General features: G+C 36.1%; 1 protein-coding gene across 4 annotated transcripts in view; it reads right to left on the bottom strand.

The window, feature by feature from the left end:
* The window catches only part of SMAD4 (SMAD family member 4), a 56,684-nt gene that overhangs the window by 14,408 nt on the left and 17,537 nt on the right, over positions 1-24,739 (bottom strand). For all 4 annotated transcript variants that reach the window (XR_008706827.1, XM_055559631.1, XM_055559630.1 and 1 more), the window contains 7 exons: positions 17,663-18,041; positions 16,635-16,809; positions 16,175-16,204; positions 11,178-11,390; positions 7,828-7,947; positions 7,615-7,731; positions 6,130-6,183 (listed from right to left, as the gene is read on the bottom strand). Coding sequence is in view for 3 of the 4 variants with exons in the window: in XM_055559631.1 (XP_055415606.1) it covers positions 6,130-6,183; positions 7,615-7,731; positions 7,828-7,947; positions 11,178-11,390; positions 16,175-16,204; positions 16,635-16,809; positions 17,663-17,911 (958 nt within the window). In the remaining variant the exon portion in view is untranslated. The remainder of the gene's footprint in view (positions 1-6,129; positions 6,184-7,614; positions 7,732-7,827; positions 7,948-11,177; positions 11,391-16,174; positions 16,205-16,634; positions 16,810-17,662; positions 18,042-24,739) is intronic.

Raw genomic sequence — 24,739 nt, 5'->3', positions numbered from 1 at the left:
CACTCATGTGAGAAAGGTACAAGGCTCTCATTTTCACTGCATATGACAAAGCTTTTCTTAAAGGCTAAAGGAAGGGGAGAACATCCAGAAGAACTGACAATGCATTACAAAGTAAGCACGGCCAGGTCTTCTATTTTTCAGCTTATTACCTAGCATTCTTAAAGTTAATAAAACATATCATTTTTAAACTCCGGAATTTTGTTCTTACTTCAAAGTACTCAGGGAATTTAAAGAATGGAAACAATTAGAATCATAAAATTTTTCCCATGATGTTTCATCTGACTGCACATAATTTTTTCTATATAGTCTGAACTTTAAAAAAAAAACAAACAACACACAGATTCTAATACGTATTTCAGAGAAGTGTTGTTGAGTAACATCAGTCTATGGTATATATTTATAGATCCCTAAATGAGAGAAGGTACATAACCAAGTTAGACATTCAACGCTACCGAGTCCAAGTTAATTACACTCCAACTACATAGCTTCTGTGAGCACGAATTTTCAACTGTCTCTGGGATGAAAGGTCATTTGTCCCATCTGTATTTTTGGTGAAGTCCATTCATAACTACTACAATTTTACCTTTGAGAATGTGTGTAGTGTATTCATTTAACAACAATAAATGATTTTAAATAATTTTAAATGATTGGGGGGAAAGAAAGCCACTATCTAGTTTGGTATGTAAATATAGCTAACCAAGTATTTCTAATTTTTGTTAGAATACAATTATTACATAGAGCCCACATACATGGAAATTATTTTATTTTCCTTTTTGAAATAACAAGTATTTATGGGGTACATGGGAATTGCTGTAGGCACTACATATACAGCAGTGAACAAGGCAGCTATTGTTAGCTACTGTCCTTATTTTCATGGAGGTGCAGCAGACAAATAGGTGAATAAATTAGCAAGATAACTCAGGTAATGACAAACACTATGAAGAAAATTTAGAAGGGTATGGGACAGAAGAGTGGGAAGGTCCTTCAAACTAGACACCAGGGGTACACCCTGTCTGAAGAAGTCAGACCTGGAAGACCATGTGCATATGTGGAGACTGCAAATGTAACTCTCAAGAGGAAAGCAAAAGTCTAGAGAGTAGAAAGGAGTCTGACACAAGGCGGGAAAAGGCCAGTGCCACCAACGAGAGGATTAAAGTTTTCTATGATAAACCAATTATTTATCTGCATATTACTGTGCCATTTATTTATGAACTTTGGCTGAACTAGAATATGAATAAAACTTTCAACAAGATGAAAAGATACTCAGAATGACCAAAAAAAAAAAAAAAAAAAAATTTTAAACCTTCCAAAAGATCTTAAAATGAAATATGATAAATGCTTAAAATGTATTAAAAACAAAGTTCTTATCAAGTCTATAAGTATCTAATTGCTTTTCAAAATGTTGTCAAGGAAAAAAGTACTTCCCAATGAAGTATTAATAAAAACAACCACATGAAAACTGGGTAATTCAAAATCTGAATAATGCAAATGTTCTGCCATACAGAAGAACCAACTAGTCACAAACACTCCTTTAAATATTTTTTATTATAATAACATGAAAACTAGCAATATATTAAAGTGTCTTCTTAAAAAGCTAGTTTTGAAATATTTATAAAGTGAAACTTTATAAATATTTATATAGTAAAACTTTATAAATATTTATATAGTAAATATTTACTGATGTATAGAACAGTCTTTTGGACTCAGTGGGAGAGGGAGAGGGTGGTATGATTTGGGAGAATGGCATTGAAACATGTATAATATCATATATGAAACGAGTCGCCAGTCCAGGTTCGATGCACGATACTGGATGCTTGGAGTTGGTGCACTGGGACAACCCAGAGGGATGGTATGGGGAGGGAGGAGGGAGGAGGGTTCAGGATGGGGAACACATGTATACCTATGGCGGATTCATTTTGATATATGGCAAAACCAATATAATATTGTAAAGTTTAAAAAATTAAATTAAATTAAAAAAAACTATTTACTAAAAGCATTATATTATGCTATAGACAAAGAAGCTTCATCAAACATAACAGGTAGATATACTGGTTGAAGCTAAAACTAAAGAGGTAGTCTAAGACAACATAAAAATTACCCAATGTTTTGGCAGCAAAAAATGGTAACAGCACTTAAAAAAGATCTTTAAATAATCAGCTCAAAGAGTAAATTTTGTTACAAATAATATCCTGAAGTCATGAATGTTTTCAATGGTACTTAAAAAATGAGATCCAAGAACATGCATTTCCTAGTTCCTACTAAAGAACACTATTGCAAGGAAAGTGCCATAGCAAGCAGTCTTTTTTCCATGAGAGCCAACTGAGGGGGGAAAAGAGAGTTGTATTATCTTCATGTTTAAATAAGAAAAATATACTTTCATCATCATAAATTACAACATCTGCAACTACACTTAAACCTTACTTTACTATTTCCAAGTCACCAAAGGGATTTTTGTTTGCTTAATATTTCACACCACATATTTCCCAGTGGCTCAGCAGTAAAGAACCTGCCTGCCAACGCAGGAGACGTGGGTTTGATCCCTGGGTTGGGAAGATCCCCTGGAGAAGGGCATGGCAACCCACTCCAGTATTCTTGCCTGTAGAATCCCATGAGCCTGGTGGGCTATGGTCCGTGGGGTCGCAAAGAGATGGACAAAACTGAAGCGACCGAGCTCAATACAACGACACCAGACAATAAAGCTGCATTTTGGCTGTTGTGAGGCTCAAATGAAACTGACATCAGAGTTGCATCATAGACCAGGGATAAAAACAACCATCTAATTAACAGGATTATTAAGGCCCAGGAAAGCAAGAGCAAAAGGGTTATCTGTGAGGAGGGAGGGTGCTAGAGGTAACCTAAAAGGCAATCCAGAGAATTTGGTGGCGTGAGGATATAAAATACCATGTGAAAACATTTTCTAGTCCACTTAAACCTACTATACAACTGGGAGCGAACATTCTTATTTTTAAAACAGGAGAAGGTAATAGGAAACACGCATTAAGCCTTTCTGGATCTCTCTGTGCTCTTTTGCTCCAAGAACCAAATGCCATATAGGTGACAAGCCTGCAGCCTCTCAAAGCTAACAGCAATAGCAAGACAGAATTTATTCAGCTCCAAGAGAGCATTCTTAATGTCCCAAATCACCTAAAAGGGAGAGAGACTGTTAGTATCTGCTGACATAGCTATTTTTAGTTTCTTGTTCCTTAAATTAGTGAGGCTGAACTGGTCTCGTGAAGTCTATAGGCTGCTCATCACTGACCAGGGGAAAGGTTTTGAAAGACTGACTTAACAACATGAATTTCTTTAACACTATATTAAAAACTCAGCTAAGTATTTTTTTGTAATGGGGAAATGTATTACAAAGCACAGCTTTATCAAAAAAATGTTGTTCAATTATAATAGAAAATATAAGTCTCCAAGACATTATCTTTAATTTCTTAAACAAAAGTTATTCAAGAGAAAGTTAATCATTTGGTTAAAGAACCTAAGTGGCTCATTATGAATTACTTTTTGTTATTTAGATCTGAATGAGATGTCCTGTGAGAATCTTTTATGAACACATAAAATCACTCTCTTAAATGGTAGTTCCAGAGTACTAGAATACAATCTGGATCTGCAAATCGGTGAATTCTGTATCCATGTATCAATGACTAAAACCACCTCAAGACACTGAGGAAAACTCTTCACTTTAATTTGCAATCAATATTTAATAAGTATTATCTCAGTTTCATAAAAAAGGAAAAGAGCATCAGTCAAAAGAAATTAGAAATGAAAGATCAGCTTTTTCCAAAAATATTCTTCAACTTAGCCATCAAAGTCAAAGCACATAACTCACCAAGCAGATGTCCTGTTTGATACCCTTTACACCAATACTAATTGGTCATTTCCCATTCTACTCATAAAATAGAAGCTTTAATGCCAGTGCAGGGCACTACAGATGCATATCCTAGTAACTAATGAATGTTATTCCCTAATCATCAGGAAGTGTTAAGTCTCAACATCAGTTCTACAATGAGAAAAATGAAGTAAATCCATCAAGAGGCCAAAGCAATTGATGAATCCAAAATTGAACCCAAATAACTAGCTCCATGCCACCATTCCCAGCTCCCTGCCACCGCCCCTCCAGGGTAGGCTCTGTTCAGGGCCCTCGTTACCCTTTCCCCTGTAGACCGCCGGTCACCAAGCCCTGTGAACACTGAGACCCCCCAAGCTGCCAGGGCCACAACTGACTCTCAGTGATGCTGCCTGAAACCAGCAACATTCTCATTCTTAAGCCTCTAGATTTTCCTGGCTTCTCACAATATATTTATTAACACGAAGTAAGATTCTGATACAATGATTGCATTTATGTAATTTCAAAAAGCGGTAAAACCAAACTACTAAACTGGATTGTCTAGGGATGCATTCATCGTAAATGAAATACAAATCCATAAAAAGCAAGACAACAGTTACCTCCAGAGGAGGGGAGAGAAAGCCTTTGACTGAGGCAACGGGCAGGGTAGGGCGATTTCTGGCGCTGCAGTGTGTTAATTTTCAGTCTGGGTGCTGGTTACACAGGCGCTGGCTTACACATTATTCATTAGACTATATGTATACTGGTTGTATGTGCTTCTCTGTTTATTACATTTCTTAATTAAATGTTTACAGAAAGGCAAGACCCCTTGACTCACAAAAATGTGAAAATAAGATTAGAAATCCACTAAAAAGGATAATTCAGTAAATATATATGGTTAAAAAATGTATATATGTAACTACTAAATCATTGCTGTTGTTCAGTCGCTATTCGTGTCTGACTGTTCGTGACCCCATGGAGACTATAGCACGCCAAGCTCCCCTATCCTCCACCATCTCCTGGAGTTTGCTCAACTAGTAAATACGTATGTTTAAAAAATACTTCTGTCCCGCCAGCAGCGTTCTTCTCCTTATCAAAACAAACATGTGCCTCTCAAAAATCAGTAAAAGTTAATGCAAGTATCACATCTACTACTGGTGAGCATGGTAAAATGGTTCTCATACTCTGATGTGATCACTAAAGCAACTTGACCTTTTGAGATAGAAATTCTTTAAATCTCCTAAACTGAAATATGAGACTAATTAAAGAAATTTTCAGTCTGGGTGCTGGTTGTTTTTTTAATAGCTAGAAGTCAGAACCAACAAAAAAATAGAAAATAATGTAGATCTATTTGAGAAACTATGAGTTACCCTTTAATTTGATCTTACGGTTACTGTAGTTATATTTTTAAAAAATCTTCACTGAAAATAAATATGGAAATATTTATGTATCAAATGATTATATAGGATTTCTACCCTAATAACAGGTAAGGGTATGAAAAGTAGGTGAGGGTATGAAAGAAACAAGACTGGCCAGTAGTTAATACCAGCTGAAACTGAGGAATGAGAATTTTCTATACTGGTATTTGGTATATGTTGAAATTCTTCATAATTAAACAAAACTTTTTTAACTGGGGAAAAACTAAGGTGATGAAATTATGTATCTGCATCTTTCTAAGCAAAGAAAAACAGATACAATAGGACAGAGGGAAGAAAAACAAATCAAAATCCTATGTTTATGTTAAGAAGCCTTCAGTATTTTATTTCCAAACTTTCTGTTTTATTATGTTTATAGTTGAAATCTACTGAGCTATTTAATCTACTATTTTGAACATAATTTAATGCAAATAGTTTCTAAATTCCAGTTAAGAAGAGATTCCTGAGTCTACCTAAGACAGATACAGTGAATTATTTTTCTGTTCAGCATCTACTTAAGAGTCTTCCTGGCTTTTTAAGCTACAGTGTTACAGCTGTTCTATTTTGAAACCTGGTTTCTTCCACTGCACATTTATGTATCAAATGTTTGTCTTAAAAGCAGAATTTTGGTACTTTATATTTTAGCCAAAAACAGAAATCTTGTCATTTCTTTCAGACAATTAAAAAAAAATCAAATGTGAACAGTTTATGTGTGATTATATCCGTTACTCATAAACTGTCAATTAACTAATGCCATAATGAATATCATACTTATCTGAAAAGTTAAGTTATTCTGCAGTTATATTAAAATCTGTGTGCATATATGTCTCATTGTCATTAAGAAAAACTAAATGTAGGTAATTTATTTTGAAATACACTTACCAGGATGATTAGAAATAGGAGGCTGGAATGCAAGCTCATTGTGAACTGGTGGCCCTAAAGAAAAGACAGTAAAAAAAATCCCATTTTTATTTATTAAAAGTTTTCCAGTGCCAAAACTTTTAATAAACCTTTAAATATAACTATTATACCTTAGGAATTGTTTAGATCAAGTTTATACAATGTCTAAGAACTTAAAAACTTGGTTTATTTTAAAATTATAGTATGCAAATACTCTTGAATCACTTTTTTCTTGAATTGCTTTTGTAGACATTTAATAGCCAACATTTTAATGCCATATGCCAACTATTAATTTATAATACCTATACATGCAGTTTAAATATATGCAAACTTCAATGCAAATTATTAAGTAAATTATTCATGTAACATGTAATACAGTATATTTCATACTGTAAGATATAATTATAATCCAAACCATTAGATCCATTTTAAAATAAGTGTTTATGATTTATTAAATTAAGAATATTTACAAACTGGCAATAACTGTGAGATTATGTGTTAAGACATTGTGTTAAACGAATCACATGAATTAATACATTTACTTCTTACAGCGTCCCTTGAGACATATACTACTGTTAATATCCTTAAGGCTTAGGGAGGTTAAATAACTTGCCAATGGTCACACAGGTAGTTAAGCATCCACACTCAGCACCCTTAACAACTATGCTGGCCACGCAGCCAGTAAAAGTTACACTCTCATAAGACAGGGAAACATAGTAACATAACTATAAAAAAGCAAGGTACAGTAACATATTCACAGTCTGATAGCCTCCTCCCCCTAAATTAACACATATACCAATTATATGACTGGAAAGAAAAATGTGACAAAATATTAGGAGTAGATATCTCTGGGTAGTAGAATTCTGGGTAATTTTTATTTTCTTATTCACTCCTCTGTGTTATTTTCCAAGTTTCCTTTGGTACTACTGCTCTTATAATGGAGGAAAAGGGTTAAATATATATGAAAGATTTATACTTTTGATTTTATTAAGCCAAATGAACAATGTTCCTATTCTGCCTGAAACTACAAGCTACGGTTGGTTATCAGTAGGGTACCCCAATCAAGCCTGCACAGAATAATGACAGATTTAACATCCGTGTGTCTACGGTATGCTGAACTCTACAGTGAGAGAAACCTTGAGACCGTGACTCTCAAGGAGTTTCAGTCCACTCAGGATGGATATACAAATACACATGAGATCTAAGAACATATACAAAACAAACAAATGAATGGCAATCAATGTGGTGTTAATGAAACATCAGCAAGGAAGAAATAAAAGTGTTTTGTAAATATCAATCTTCTAAAACAAAGGTATGATAACATAACTATGAAAAACTGAAAAGCATTAATCATTTAATGAAACTAAATTGTAAGATGAACAAAAGATGTAAAAACATTTTTTAAAAAACAGAAAGAAAACAAACTTCAAAAAAGAAAAGGCCCTTACAACAAAAACAAGAGCTTACAGTAATGTCCGGGATGGGGCGGCATAGGCGGGTGGTGCTGGAGATGGCCGTTTTGGTGGTGAGGCAAATTAGGTGTGTATGGTGCAGTCCTACTTCCCGTCCAGGTGGTAGTGCTGTCTAAAAATTAAGGCCCACATGGATTAATTTGCTTTTATATAAAGTCTGCCTATTTTTTCTCAACTACTTAAAAGATTTTAAAAAGCATGTACATACTATGATGATAAGTAGCTGGCTGACCAGTAAATCCATTCTGCTGCTGTCCTGGCTGAGGCCCTGAAGCTATCTGCAACAATCCTTCACTATGGCTGCCTGCCAGTATACTGGCGGGCTGACCTAGAGGAACAAGAAGACATTAATATGGTACATTTATAGATGCAATTCTATGGCTTTATACAGTAAATGAAGGATTAATTACACCTGAAAGTCACAACTATAAAGATGAGCAAAGAGTGGAACTCGCCCATGGCCTATCAAATAAAAACCCTACAGTCATCCATAAAGGCAAATCATCACTTGAAGAAGTTCAAAATTATTCTAATATCTAGCTAATTTTAGTGGCCCACTCTTCACAAATATTCTCCAAATGCCAGCAAAACCCCAGTACAGGTCCAGCCTATCCTGATAACTTCTTCAGAAGTACATTAGCTCACCCACAGCCACTCCATCTAGCTTTTGCATCTTTCTGTTAGGATTCCAAAAGTCCAGGCTCAAGGAAATGTTGAAAATTGTAAAGTTCATTAGTATCAGCAATGGTACTAGTAATGGCAGAATGCTAAAGTTCAATAAAAAAGCAGAGCAGGCAAGTATTTTAAATGGAATGTAATGGGTAAGGTGAGAAAGTTAAAGGAAAAAAGGTAAGCTCCACTGTCCAGTCAACGCAGCATCTGCAAGTTTTAATAAATAAAACAAACCAAAAAAAAAAAAAAAAAACTCAGTCTATTTTGAAATTTTCTCATGTACTTTTAAAAATCAAGAATTGCCTCTAAGAACACTATCATATTCCTGGATTTACAGGAAATTAGTTGCCCTCTCATATGTAATAAAACAGGAAAACTATTCTATTCAAAACCATTCTATGAAATTGCTTACATTTTTAAGGCTTTATCTTTTGTGTGGAAAAAGCTAAATTTCTTCAATCAAGTATTAAGTCAACTGTGCATCTCACTTGGAAAGCACTAAAATTCCATAATTATTGTTACTGGCATTACCTCAATCTTTTCTCATCCATATGGGAGTATAATCAGATAGAAGAGAGTAAATGACACCATTGCCCAAATATGCAAACAGCTCAATGTATCAAGAAAAAGAAAATTTTTCTTCCTGCTACAAATCAGATTTCTGTAAGGCTAAGATTATAAAATTAAAAGCTAAAGAGACTATTTCAATACTCCCTAAACTGTTTATTTTTTAAAGATGATGTTTTCAGCAACCTCCGTTCCTACTCATCCCCCTCAAATTTTTACAGGTTATCTTTAAAGGTTAATTACATATTTGCTCTTATTTTTAGCAACTGTACATGTTATATACTCTTAGCTATCTTATAAAAATTGTCACTACACAGGAGAAATTGAACTGTTTTAATTTAGAAAGAATCCCTGAAGATATTCAGGTTCCAACTGAACCTAACGCCCACTACAGTTATCTATACTGAATACTTTCATTACACAATTCCAAGTATAGAAAATGAAATTAAACAACTCATGAAGTCTTTCAATTCCTCTATTTTAGTCATTTCTTTTCCTTTTTCTAATTTTATCAATATACTTTTTAAGATCTAAGGAAACATTCTGCAACAAATTCTAAAACTTACAGTTAATTACTACTCATTGTGAAAACACATCCAAAAAACACCAAGACAAAATTACCCATATTTCATTCATACCACTTTTTCTGATCTTGACTAGGACTTGGTCCCAGGAAACATTAATGGTTAAAATGAAGTTGCATGAGCAATCATCAACAAAGGCATGCCAATTCAATCCTCAGATAGTATCAACAGAGGTAAGTGGTACTCATCTATGCTCAAGCGGCTATAATGTACCTTCTTTTATTTTCCTTCCCTACCCACTTGTTTATCAACTATATTCCCAAACTGGTTAATACAGAGATAACAGAAGCACCAAGTGATTAAAGGTTCAGGCTCTAAAGTATGTGTTTAACCTATATGGTCCAACCTATTTGGAATATACTGTCTGTATGAAGACTGTCATCTTGTGTAGGAAATACAAAGGATATTATCTGAAAAGGTAAAATAAATTAAACCAGGGGAAATTTGGTGTACTTATCTAAAATTCAACTGTAGAAATAAATCCTCCATTTGTTCCAAAGATCAAATTTCTATGTTGAACTTGATCTGATATTAAAATAAACAGAATATGCTTCCTTTGATATCAATATATGAAGTATCAGTCCAGATGCATCAACAATTCACTGCTGCTGTGGGCTGAGATACGATCTCCTTAGCACCGACATACAAATAACACAGTACTACAAATGCCAAAAGACCCTTTTCTATGATTAATTTTAAAAAAGGAACGATGCGGGGTGGGGACGAATTGGGAGACTGGGACTAACACACATGCACTACAATGTATAAAACTGAGAACCAGTGAGAAACTACTGTGCAGCACAGGGACCTCCGCTCAGTGCTCTGCGGTGACTTCAGTGGGAAGCAAATCCAAGGAAGAGGAGATAGACATACATATGGCTGACTCACTCTGCTACACAGCAGAAACTGACACAGCGGCGTAAAGCAACTATACCCCCATTTTCTTTTTTTTTTTAAAAAGGCCACTCCACTTGCCAAGCTGAAAACTGTCCAACATAAGGTCATTATTGCCTTGACCAGGCCCCAAGAAAAGCTGAACCTAATAGCCCTCTGCTTCCATGACACGGCAGAGAAGGCAGTACCTCTAAGCTGGAAACAATCTTTTTAAAATACACTTCTTGTTAGGAAAAAAAAAGATACATATAATTTAGCTTTATTCCAAAATCGACCAGAACACTTAACATCTATCTTGAGGGTCCTATGCTACAAACAAATTTGTCAAGATCCTTTTTTCTAATAAGCTTGTACAACTGGAGACTGAGATGACAATTATAAAGTAATCTGCCAGATAAAGCAAAATAAAACACTGATTAGAGGAAAGTTTGCAATTCCATTAATACAGATTTCTATAAACATCTTGGTTCAAAACTATTTGTTCTCTACTTAAACATTTCTCAAAAATTTATGTGAAAGCTCAAAAGACTTCTTCTGCATGTAATAAAGTACAAATTAGACCACTAATTTAAAGCATTACTTAAATTCCAAGGGACTATACATCAATATAAGACGGTTTATGTTCTGTTACATTAATATAAATTTAAATTTTTTAAAATTACATATATCTTTTTTTTTCCAGGACAACTCAAAAACCTATCTGATGCTTGTTAACCCATGAAAGATAACCACAGTACTTTTAATATTCACTTACTCGGAGATCCCCTCCAAGTAACTACCTATAAATATTCAATGGTTAGGAAAATTCATGTTGCTGACTACATCTGACTCTACAACTCACTTGTGGAAGCCACAGGAATGTTGGGAAAATTGGTGGTGCTGGTAGCATTAGACTCAGATGGAGCTAAGAGAGCTGGGGTGCTGTATGTCTCCGTCGATGCACGATTACTTGGTGGATGCTGGATGGTTTGAATTGAATGCCCTTCAGTGGATAATGATGGCTGTCCCTCAAAGTCATGAACATATTCATCCTTCACCAACATACTTGGTGGAGCTACACAGAAAAACAAACATATTTTAAAATCTTATAAGCTTTTATTCCCAGGAAAAAAAAATTTTGTAAGTAACATAACAACACCTAAAATCAACTAGAGTGTAACTCAGAATTTTCTCATACTACTTTAAAAGCATTCTACTTTATCAGCGAAAGCTATTTATTTAGAGATAGTGGCATCAGATCAATCTGATTAATGCCTTGAAATTTGAAGGCTACTAAATTCCAACAACCTCCAGCTATGGTCCTGAAAAGGTATTTCTGAGCTTCCCAATTAATAATCTAAACGTAATTATCACCTTAAATATATAACATAGGCAAAAATCAAGTGGCTAAAGAAAGTGTTTACCTCATTAAGAAGACCAAATTTGAGATCGAGTAATTAATTTTTTTCATCTTTTTGCTAATTTCACAGTGTAAAAATATAAGTGGGATCTGACAGCTATCCAATGCCAGGATCTAGCATTTTTAGTAATGTATTCTTTGAAAGTGAAGTATACTAAATGTCCCCTAAAAAATTAGAAGGAGCAGAAAAATCTCAAATGGTAAGTCAAACTGAAATTTCCTTCTAGAAACGCAACCCAAATTATGATGCTTTATAAATATGTAGTGTGGAAAAACTCAATATAACAACATCTTTCTCCTACATAGTTACACCTTAATGTAACCCTGTAAACTGACCCTACTTGATACAACATCTTTTTCTTGAACAAACCAGGAATAGTTAGTCGGCTTTACTGTGAGGAAAAAAAGAAAACTGAAATTGCATTTATAGTATCAGTGGCTCTGCCCAGAACTTTCCACTTCTTTTTAGGTAATAGTTTTGGGGTTTGCTTTTTATCTTTAGCAAGCAACCCTTTACTGCACCTGAACACTACCCTAGAATTTTACAATCTACTGAACTCTTAACACTAGGTTCTGTTCCTAGAGCAGTCAACAGTCCACAAATAGCCATTCTCTTTTCCATTAAGAATCAGCATGTAATGCTCCTTATCTTTCTCTACGTCAATCTTTGAAAAAATCTATTACACATAAATACTAATTCATTACAACGTGGCTATTTTTATTAAATTAGAACATTTCAAAGAGGTAAGAATAATCTATTGTTCAAATGTTGACATATAATCTCTTAAAGGACTTTGTCATGCATCATAATGAAGACATTGGTATTTTTAAGACCCATAAATTCTACTCCAAAGGGTTTCTGTTTAGAAAATTGTATGGAAACAAAAAGACAACCAAAAGGAGCTTAACATATCATTGTATGTCAGTTAAAAAAAAAAAAAAAAAGAGTGGATCTAACCATTCATCACTAACGTTGGCTAAATTATAAAAATGCAAAGAAAAAACCATGTGGATATGACTGTATTTATTCAATTTTTAAAAATTACACTTGTCAACAAAGTCCTATAATTTTCTCCATAAGATCCTAATATCTCTATTTAATTTTTGGAAATTTTAGGGCTTTTGTTGTTTACAGTGACTGGAATCTTTTTATCAAGATATTGTTATTGCTAGTACCTAAGGAGAAAGTTACTAATTTGAAGATACAGCTGGTTAACTTGATATTCATCGCTTCTGCTTTCCAACTGACACTTTGGCTTACTGTGTAATTTTAACACTTGAATTACGGGAATTCCCTGATGGTCCACTGGTTGGGACTAGGTGCTCTCACTGCCATAGCCCAGGTTCAATTCCTGGTTGGGGAACTAAGAGCCTACAAGCCACACAGCGCAGCCAAAAAAAAAAGATATGAAAATAATTGAATTCTGCTTTTAAAAAGTTACATCTCATAACTTCTTCTTGCCTAACACATTGACTAAACCTTCCCAAGTGTAAGTTCGGAACTTCTACCAGTCTACAAGTCTCTTTAATCAAGTAATTTAAAACTAGTTTCTTAGGTAAAACTGGGTATCAACAAGGAGCGATGTCTGTAACACATTTTTTCAAAGAGCAAAAAAGTTGGTTAAAAAACACTACTGTACACTATAATCATACTTACGTTTCAAAAAATCATATACTCTAAGTAAAAAAGCAAGGTCCAGAAAAGTGCACAATATGTTTTTGTGTAAGAAAGGAGGGAAATAATACATGTATTTTTGCGCAAAGAAACCCTGGAAGGAAACACCAGAAACTAATAAAAGTGATTACCTGAGGTAGGGGGGAATGGGGACAGGGGTGGGAGCACTTCTTTTCACTGTATACCTTTTTATAGTATTTTGATTTTATGGACCATGTATTGCCTATTCAAAAAAAAATTAAAAAAACATATAGTATATATTTTTAAAGTCCAGGAAACAGACATCAAACTACTAAGTATTTCTCTTTATGGACTAGCAGTCAACAAATTAATTCATTGAAAAAAATATTTACTGAGCACCTATGTTCCAGGTACTGTTCTAATACTTGGGATACATCAATAAACAAAAGAAAGCTCACTGCCTTAGCAGGGCTTACAGTCTTTTATGACACTTAGGTATTTAAACAATAGTGAGCCCCTCCCAGCTGCCTTAATCTTGGGCAAGTTCCCTGACCTCCCTAGGAACCAGTTTCTTCGCATCTGATGAATGTGGGTAACGCCACCTACCATGTAGGAGTGTCATGACAACGACGACACAGTATCTGCGGATCATTCTGACACAGAGTAAGTACCCAGCAAGTGTTAGCTATTATGATTTAGCCGTAAGAGCAGTCATACACGTATATAGATTGTAAAATGCTCTGTGAGGAGTAAAGAACTCACAGCAGACAGAAGAGCTGAAGACACTGAGCTCATCCTAGGCCTCTGCTCTTTAACACCACTAGCAAGCAGGGCACAGCCTGTCTGATGGAACTGCCACTGTCTTATTTACCTTTTCTTTCCTCCATTAGACTATGTGCTTCCTCGAGTGGAAAAAACATACCTATTTATCCTATCGCCCCTGGAACCTAACACAGTACCAGGCAATACATGCTCATTAAATATTTGTTAAAATCAATACAAGTGGATGTGGTCATGGAAAGTTTCATAAAAGAGATGAGACAGGCTGGAAATAATTACCACCAAGATCCCAACTCAAAAGTGAAGGAATTATCCCATTTGCTTAACTTTTAGCTACCTGGCCTTATAAACTTTGTCCAAAGTCCAAATCTAAAAGGACCTTGTGAGAAACACCTGTCATTTTCTGAGGAAAGTCACTGAGGCCAGCCTTTTTTTATAGACAGCCACCACTAGGGGGATCCATAAGGCTGATTACAGGGCTAGAGCACCTGAAAAGGGGCCATCAACCCACGCAAGTCCATCAATGACAAGAACTCATAACAGCAATACTTTAGGACAGGAAGCAGTGTAATGAGTCTTCAGAATTAGATCGCATCACAACCGCTCCCTAGGGGGATTCTAATACAGTTATCACCGCTAACACCCACTGAGTTAAAAGCTTCCATTCTCCAAAAATGCAGATGGAGAATAGTGAATATCTAAAGTGTGTTTACTTTCAAAAAGAGGTGACATGATATCAATGTCTGGGTGATGAATAAGCTGGGCTTTACCCAATTAATCTTAAAGCTACCCTTTCAGACCACAACAGCTTCCATTATTAACCCACTGTTCTCAGAAACCAACTAACCCTTAACAAATACCAAAAGGCACTCGTCTTCCTTTATTATTATTGACATGGAAGAGAAGTGGAGAATAAAAACAAGTAGCCTTTCATGCTCTTCCCAAATTTTAAGGTCAGGTGATACTTCTGACACATTTCTAGGATTCTGTAGCAAAAGTACTGCTGAACCACTGATTACACTTCAGAACAACGGCACACCTTTCTACGGTGACACACTACTGGTTTAGTTGCTCAGTCGTGTCTGACTCTTTGCGACCCCAGACTGTAGCCCACCAGGCTCCTCTGTCCACGGGATTTTCCAGGCAAGAACACTGGAGTGGTTTGCCATTTCCTCCTCCAGGGGATCTTCCTGACCCAGGGTTCAAACCCAGGTCTCCCGTATTCCAGACAGATTCTTTACCATTTGAGCCACCAGGGAAGCCTTCTAAGGTGATGGTGGCTTTTTATCAGTTTCTGTTCAAAGTAACTAGTTCTTACAGAAATTTTAGCTCCTTAACATGTTCCAAGAAACAGAGCTCAAGTTTTAACAGATCTCTGTTCTCAAATACTACACAAAAAATAAAAAACACCCTCTTATTTGTTTCATTTTCCTATCTCAAAACTTTCTCCTTTTAAAAATAGGCTTAGAACATCTGTGATTGCCATATACTTTAAAGTAGCCTTGTTTTATTTACTCAAAATATAACAAGACTGAAAAAAATTAATACAGTATACAGTTTTAAGTCACTCACAAAATTATCAATCATAAAAATAAGTTCAGCTGAAATGAAGAAAAATGAGAATTTGGGTGTTTTTAAACTATGTTACACATGATTCTAAATTATCAAACACATTATTTATACCCACTGAAACTGGTTCTGTGAGATTTACTTCTAAAATAGCCAGTTTTTACCAATTCAAAAGTTACTCTTTCTGTGTATGTTTTATGTTCCCCATCACATTTTTTAGACTACTTGCAGTCATAAATAGCAGTTCAAATTCAAAGAGTCAACAGCCTACTAAATCCAGTTTTAAATCCTGATGCATGCCCCCCACCCCTGCAAAATGTACATTTTCAAAGCAGTAAGTACTTTTCTTGTAAATATTACCAGCACCCAGCCATACAGACTAGTTCTAGGTCAATAAGAAATAAAGGGGATGGAATAAAAGAAGAGAGAAAGTTAAAAGAAAGGGATTACCTACCATTACTCTGCAGTGTTAATCCTGAGAGATCTTAAATTTTTAAAGGGGGAAAAAAATAAAATATTAATCATTATCATGAAAATAATTTCCATCATATTTAAAATTAAAGAATATAAATTTAAGCCAGGGATTCAAAACTTCCATGAACCATTTCAATTCAAGCATAGTAATATAAATGCTATCTAACAATGCAAAAGTGCTTTCCATCTTATTTTTCAAGAACAGTGTTCTAAGCAGGCAAAATACCAAGTATGTACACTTAGTTTTAGTAGTCAAAATATAAGTTTGCTCAAAATTCAAATTTAAATAAACATATTTCATTAAAAATGTCTGACTTTTAACATTAGTTGAAATCCTGGGCTATCTCCAAATTTACAATTTAACTTAGAAAAATTAAAACACTATTGATATCTTTTCCCTTTATTTTATGCTTCTAAGCATAAAAGTCAAGTTTACTTACCAATTCCAGGTGATACAACTCGTTCATAGTGATATGGATTCACACAGACACTATCACATTTTAAGTCAAATGCATACTGACAATATTTAACATGTTTTAGTTCATTTTTGTGAAGGTCAGGCCACCTCCAGAGACGGGCATAGATCACATGAGGAAATCCCTTCCGACCAGCCACCTAAGAAAAGTAAATGACCATTTAATGAGCATCAATTATGCATCACACATTATACAAGGCACTTGATACATTCTCATTTAATCCTTGCAATACTACAAAGTCAGTATTATGATTCCTATTTCTTAAACGAGAAAACTAAAGTTCAAAATAACTTAATTGGACAAGATCACAAAGTAGTAAACTTAAGAATGATTTCAAGGCTTAGGCTCAGGTTTTAAAAATAAACAAAAAAGTATGCATTTAATGAAGAAACAATACCCAAAATCTAGCAATAAAAAATTTTAAACCTAACAATATGTTTTCTATGTGTTTCTTTAAAAATATCAAACACATGAGATTATGTAATTCTACATGAAAAATCTGATCCCTGAAAACAAAAGGTAAAGACTTGTAAATTTAAGTTAACTCCATAAGTTTTAAAAATATTGTTGAATTCTTCTGGATTGTTTTTCACATAAAAGTACCAGACATACAATACCAGATTTCTAAATTACAAAAAAAAAAAAGCTGAGTTGTACATATAATACCAAAAAAGAAAAAAAAGGCTACAAGGAGGAATACCAAAGGGCTAAAGATGTAGGTTTTCTTCTGATTTTTATTTTCCAAATTTTCTATACCGAACATTTTTTTTAGTCAAAACATTTTTAAAAACTTTTAAGCTATACCTCTATTGTAAAGAGGATACATCCTTCCATTTATTTCCACATAATGGAAATATCTGTGCTATAGGATGTACTACAGTATCTAAAGACACGGAGCAAGCATGAAATTTCCGTAGTAACTTGAGAGGAAACAAGCATCGGTAGAAACCTGCCACTACAGAGTACAGAAGAGACCCTGGAACAAGACCAACCTGAAGCCTTCCATCCAATGTTCTCTGTATGGTAACACACTTGCTAGGGTGAGCTCCATTTGTAGTTATAGCTGTTATTAAAGAATCCAATTCATCTTTTTTCTCCTTCAGCTTTTTAACTAAACTTTCAATTGCTCTTTTGGCAAATGTTTCACTCTCTCCACCTTGTCTATGGCACATCAAACTATGTACAATGCTCAGACAGGCATCATTACTTGTTGGTGTATTCGTAATAGACATATTGTCCATTTGTTAAAGTTATTTCTTTTAAATCAAATATGTCTCCAATTTCCGGAGCAATTTTGATCTTTCGGAGGCAGCGAAAAACAACAGTTAACGTTGCAAGGAAAATTGTTAGACATGTAGTATTCAGGATAATCTAAAAAAAAAAAAAAGAGACACAGATATCAGAACACATTTCATAAAGCAGATTCAATTACTTTGGAAAAGATGGAATTGCTTCAGTTGAGTCAAAGACTCAATGCACATAATTAAACGTGGTGCTTAGAGTTTTAAATGACTTAATTTAAAATGTTGCCATTTTTGACATTCCCAAAATATTAAAGTTAGACCTTATTATTATAGAGGCATGTTCAATCTAGTCTTGTTGACTGTACTAGTCACCCTAAAGTAAAATCTTAACAGAACTTTCAAAATGGATTACTTCTGACGAGCAGCACTTTAAAACATTCTTGATTAACAACTAGCTAAAGCTAAAAGTCAACCACTAATACACATGAAAAATTCGCCATCACCTGGCACCAAACGCTGTTTATCCATCAGCAACAGCCATCTTTGTTATGAGACCACCGACAACAACAGAAAGATGAATAATTTTTAAATGGGCAAAGAATTCTAATACTCATTTCTCCAAAGAATGGCCAATAAGCACATGAAAGATACTCAATATCATTCATCATTACTGAACTGCAAATCAAAACTACAAAGAGATACCACTTAACATTCATTAGGCTGGATAAGTCTAAAGAATAGACAAAAAGCATTCATAAGAAAATGGAACCCTCATACACTGCCCGTGGGACTGCAAAATGGTACAGCCACCTTGGAAAAGGACTCTGACCATTCCTCAAAATGTTAAACACAAAGTTACCATATAATCCAGCAATCATACCCTCAGCAATCCATCCAAAATTACCAAAAACCTATGTCCACACAAAAATATGTACATAAATGTTCATAGCAGTATCATTTCTAATAGCCAAAACAACTCAAATGCCCATCAACTGATGAATGTATAAATATATACAATGTAATATTATCTAGTCATAAAAAAGAATGAAGTACTGGTACATGCTTCAACATGGATGAACTTGGAAAACATGCTAAGTGAAAGTCACAGAAGGCCACTTGCTATATAACCCCATTTATATGAAACATCCAGAACAGGCAAAGCACCAAAAAAAAAAAAAGTGGATTAGTGGTTGCCAAAGGTTTAGGGGGGGAGAGTGAGTACTGATTGCTAATACGTATGGAGTTTCCTTTGTGTCAGTCGCTCAGCCCTGACTCTTTTCGACTCCATGAACTATACAGCATGCCAGGCTCCTCTGTCCATGGAATTCTCCAGCAAGAATACTGGAGTGAGTAACCATGTCCTTCTCCAGGAGATCTTCCCAACCCAGGGATCGAACCCACATCTCCGGTGTCTCCTACACTGCAGGCAGATTCTTAACCACTGAGCCACTAGTCTTTCAGGAGTAATGAAAATGTTCTAAAATTGATACTTGTGGTGGCTGCATAACTCTATCACTACAGGGAAAACCATCAAATCATACACCTTAAAAGGGAGACTTTTATAGTATATGAATTAACACATCAACAGTTATTATTAAAAAAGAGACACCACTAAACTCCTCAGAAGATTTTTTACCCATAAAAGCAACAAGGTAAATTCCTTTCAAAAGAAATTAAAGTATAGGAAATTAATATTCATTAAAAATCCATTCAACATTTATAACACAAACTAACTTATCTAACCTCAAAATCTCACGTGAAATAAGAAAAGGCCATCAGCCTAAGAACAAAGGCAATGAAGCAGGAGCAGAGGCTGTTCTCACGCCGGGTTGTTCTGCACGCGTTTGCTAATGTTGCTGTGTCCCATGCTTGTTTTACTTTTATTTTCTTTGGCTGTTTACTTGAATTTTAAAAACTCATTCTCCACTACCAAATTAATAAAACTAACTCATCAGTCTGCCAAAATCGATTCCTCTTCTGACAACCTTTACTTGCACAGCTTGCTGATGTGCTCAATCGTGGCCAACTCTGCGATCCCCTGGACTGTAGCCTGCCAGGTTCCTCTGTCTGTGCAATTTTTCAGGCAAGAATACGGGAGTGGGTTGCCATTTCCTTCTCCATGTACAGCTTGACCACCACTCAATTACACAGCTCTGGAAAGCCTGGTAAATCATCTTTGACCTATCTGTCTCCGACCTCCCCTACATTCTCTCATAAAGTTACATGATTCTTTACGTTGGTCATTTCCACCAATTCCTATTCTATCAGACACTGATGTAGTTCTGGGCTTCCTTTAAATTTATATTACTTGATATTTAACACATGCTCCCTCCTTTTGTTATCTATTTTATATAAACACCTAACCCAGGCAAACAGAAACACATTTTTCGTGTATCTTTGGTTACTGAGCTACTTGCCCACATTCAATAAATACATGTTGAAGGTGTACTTTTCAGATAACCAGAGATTACCTGCCTGGTGGGTTCTGAAGTTAAGAGATATGGATTAGAATCCCAAGTCTTACACTAAATAGTGGGACAGATTAAGTTACTTAAACTCTCTCCCCAAACCTGGATTAAAAGGAGAATATACAGAGCTCAAAGTGGAAAAATCTATATAAAGGTGTCTAGCACGTAATGCTGAGTAAAAAGGAGAACTTTCTGAATACCAAAATGTTTAATTGTTTTAAAGAGAGTTTCCTACATTATGCATTTTTCTGCATTTTCTCTTATTAAAATTTGTCCAAGAAAATTTAGTAGGGCAGGAACAGCAGTAAACCACCCATCCAGGACTCACAACACAAAGGAATACAGGAGTCAGGCAATTATATAAATGAATAAAATGTGGCAGGTGTAAAGAAAAGTACTAGGCAAGCAAGTGCACGTCCATCTAAAGTGAGCAGCCGATACTCCCAGCAGAAGTAGCATTTGAGTTGCCACATTTTCAAAGCCCATCTGTATGTCAAAAATAAGTACTGGCAACTTACTTGCAGGGAAAGGGGAGGAAGGAATGAGAAAGAGAAACTACTGTGAATGCCAAACCAAACACACCTTCAACTCAAATCTGTCCCAAGAGAATCATTAGTTTGAAAACTCAGAAAACCAACCTCATAACAATTTTAATTTCTAGACTGAAAGCTCTCAGGGACAGGGAGTAATACTTGTCTTACTAATCATTATATGCCCACAGGACATATAAGTGCTTCTTCTTATTAAACGAATGCAGTCATGTCCAGGCTATTTCTTTTGCCTAACAGTCCCATATCCAGTCCCACTTTATCTACTCGGTAAATTCCTAGCCACCTTTCAAAGCACAGTGCAAATGTCTCAATGCCTCCAAGAGTTTCCCCTAACACACTGTCTCCTCTCACCGCAATCCTGAAGGAGAACTACTTCCCTGGTATGTTTACTGTGTGCCCTATTATATCACTTCACACCACTCTCAAAACCACACCCCAATTACAACTCAACACATTATATTGTAGTTATTTGATTATGTATTTGCTTCACACCGTGTTGCCAAAATTTAGAAAACGGCAGTACTTTCTCATCTTAGAAATTCCCAGTACAATGCCCTGTTCCTTTCATATACTAGGCAAATGCTTACAAGCTGACTATAGTTTTTTAATTCAGTATCATTACCTTGCAACAAATTTGGAAGAATGCAAACACTTACGTCGCTGAATTCATTCTGCCATTACACCCAAAAGACTTGTTCCACCTTATAATGTAATTAAGGATAAATTAAATTCAGATGACCATCAGATCTACTACTGTGGGCAAGAATCCCTTAGAAGAAACAGAATAGCCCTCACAGTCAACAAAAGTCCAAAATGCAGTACTTGTGTGCGATCTCAAAAACAACAGAATGATCTCGATTCATTTCCAAGGCAAACCATTCAACATCACAGTAATCCAAGTCTATGCCTCAATCACTTATGCCAAAGAATCTGAAGTTGAAAGATTCTATGAAGACCTACAAGACATTCCACAACCAACACCAAAAAAAAGTTGTTCTTTTCATCACACTGGAGTGCAAAAGTAGGAAGTCAAGAGACACCTGGAGTAACAGGCAAGTTTGGCCTTGGAGTACAGAGTGAAGCAGGGCAAAGGATAACAGAGCTTTGCCAAGAGAACACATTGGTCACAGCAAACACCCTCTTCCAACAACACAAGAGAAAACTCTACACATGCACATCACCAGATGGTCAATATCGAAATCAGACTGATTATAGTTTTTTCAGCCAAAGATGGAGAAGCTCTACACAGTAAGAAAAAAACAAGACCTGGAGTTGACTATGGCTCAGATCATGAGCTCCTTATTGCAAAATTCAGACCTAAACTGAAGAAAGTGGAGAAAACCACTAGGCCATTCAGGTATGATCTAAATCAAATCCCTGATGATTACAGTGGAGGTTGACCAACAGATTCAAGGGATTAGATCTGGTAGACAGAGTGCCTAAAGAACTATGGGTGGAGGTTTGTAACACTGTACAGGAGGCGATGACCAAAACCACCCCAAAGAAAAATAAATGAAAGAAGGCAAAGTGGTTGTCTGACAAGGCTTTACAAACAGTTGAGAAAAGAACAGAGGTGAAAGGTAGAGGACAAAGGGAAAGATATACCCAACTGATTGCAGAGTTTCAGAGAACAACAAGGAAAGATCAGAAAGTCTTAAGTGAACAATGCAAAGAAATAGAGGGAAACAACAGAATGGGAAAGACAAGAGATCTCAAGAAAATTGGAGATACCAAGGGAACATTTCATGCAAAGATGGGCACAATAAAGGACAGAAACAGCAAAGACCTAACAGAAGCAGAAGAGATTAAGAAGAGGTAGCAAGAATACACAGAAAAACTATACAAAAAAGATCTTAATGACCCAGATAATCACGATGGTGTGGTCAATCACCTAGAGTCAAACATTCTGGAGTGTGAAGTCAAGTGGGCCCTTCTAAGAACCATTACTACAAATAAAGCTAGTGCAGGTGATGAAATTGCAGCTGAGCTATTTCAAATCCTAAAAGATGATGCTGTTAAAATGCTACACTCAATATGTCAGCAAATTTGGAAAACTTCAGCCTTGGCCACAGGGCTGGAAAAGGTCTGTGTTCATTCCAATCCTAAAGAACATTCTAACTATCATACAATTGCACTCATTTCACATGCTATGAAGGTAATGCTCCAAATCCTTTAAGCTAGGCTTCAGCAGCATATGAACTGAGAACTTAGAGATGCACAAGCTGGATTTAGAAAAGAGAGAGGAACCAGAGATCAAATTGCTAACATCTGTCGGATCACAGAAAGAGCAAGGGAATTCCAGAAAAATATCTACTACTGCTTCATTGACTATGCTGAAGTCTTTGACTATGTGGATCACAACAAACTGTGGAAAAATTCTTAAAGAGGTGAGAATACCACACCACTTTATCTGTCTCCAGAGACACCTGAATGGAGGTCAAGAAGCAACAATTAAAACTGGACATGGAACAACAGACCAGTTCAAAATTGGGAAAGGAGTACATCAAGGATATACAATGTCACCCTGCTTATTTAACTTATATGCAGAGTACAGCATGCAAAATGCCGGGCTGGATGAAGCACAAGCTGGAATCAAGACTGCCGGGAGAAATATCAATAACCTCAGATATGCAGATGATACCACTCTAACGGTAGGAAGTGAAGGGGAACTAAAGAGTCCCTTGATGGGAGTGAAAGAGGAGTAAAAAGCTGGCTTAAAATTCAACACTCAAAAACTAAGATCATAGCATCTGGTCCCATCAGTTCAGTTCAGTCGCTCAGTCGTGTCCGACTCTCTGCGACCCCATGAATCGCAGCACGCCAGGCCTCCCTGTCCATCACCAACTCCCGGAGTTCACTGAGACTCACATCCATCAAGTCAGTGATGCCATCTAGCCATCTCATCCTCTGTCATCCTCTTCTCCTCCTGCTCCCAATCCCTCCCAGCATCAGTCTTTTCCAATGAGTCAACTCTTCCCATGAGGTGGCCTAAGTACTAGAGTTTCAGCTTTAGCATCATTCCTTCCAAAGAACACCCAGGGCTAATCTCCTTTAGAATGGACTGGTTGGATTTCCTTGCAGTCCAAGGGACTCTCAAGAGTCTTCTCCAACAGCAAATAGATGGGGGAAAGTGAAAACAGTGACATTTTATTTTCTCAGGCTCCAAAATCACTGTGGACAGTGACTGCAGCCATGAAATTAAAAGATGCATGTTTCTTGGTGGGGGCGGGGGCTGGTGTTAGCTATGATAAACCTAGACAGTGGATTAAAAAGCAGAGACATCACTTTGCCAAGAAAGGTCTGTATAGTCAAAGCTACGGTTTTTCCAGCAGTCATGTACAGATGTGAGAGCTGGACCATAAAGAAGGCTGAGCGCCAAGAATTGATGTTTTTGAACTGTGGTGCTGGAGAAAACACTTGAGAGTCCCTTGGACTGCAAGGAGAGCAAACCAGTCAACCCTAAAGGAACTCAACCCCGAGTATTCACTGGAAGGACAGATGCTAAAACTGAAGCACTAATAATCTGGCCACCTGATGTGAAGAGCGGACTCACTGGAAAAGACCCTGATGCTGGGAAGATTGAGGGCAGGAGGAGAAGGGAACAGAGACTGAGATGGTTGGATGGCATGACTGACTCAATGGACATGAATCTGAGCAAATTCAGGGATATAGTGAACAACACGGAAGTGATCAACCTGGCGTAATGCAGTCAATGGGGCAGCAGCGTCAGATACACTGAAAAACAACAACCAAGCACCTGAGTGCAACTATTTCATCACAATCTCACTATCAGAGATGTAACCACC

This window comes from Bubalus kerabau, chromosome 21, assembly GCF_029407905.1.
Source record: "Bubalus kerabau isolate K-KA32 ecotype Philippines breed swamp buffalo chromosome 21, PCC_UOA_SB_1v2, whole genome shotgun sequence".
Classification (NCBI taxonomy): Eukaryota; Metazoa; Chordata; class Mammalia; order Artiodactyla; family Bovidae; genus Bubalus; species Bubalus kerabau.
This window is presented reverse-complemented; position numbering and strand designations above follow the sequence as displayed.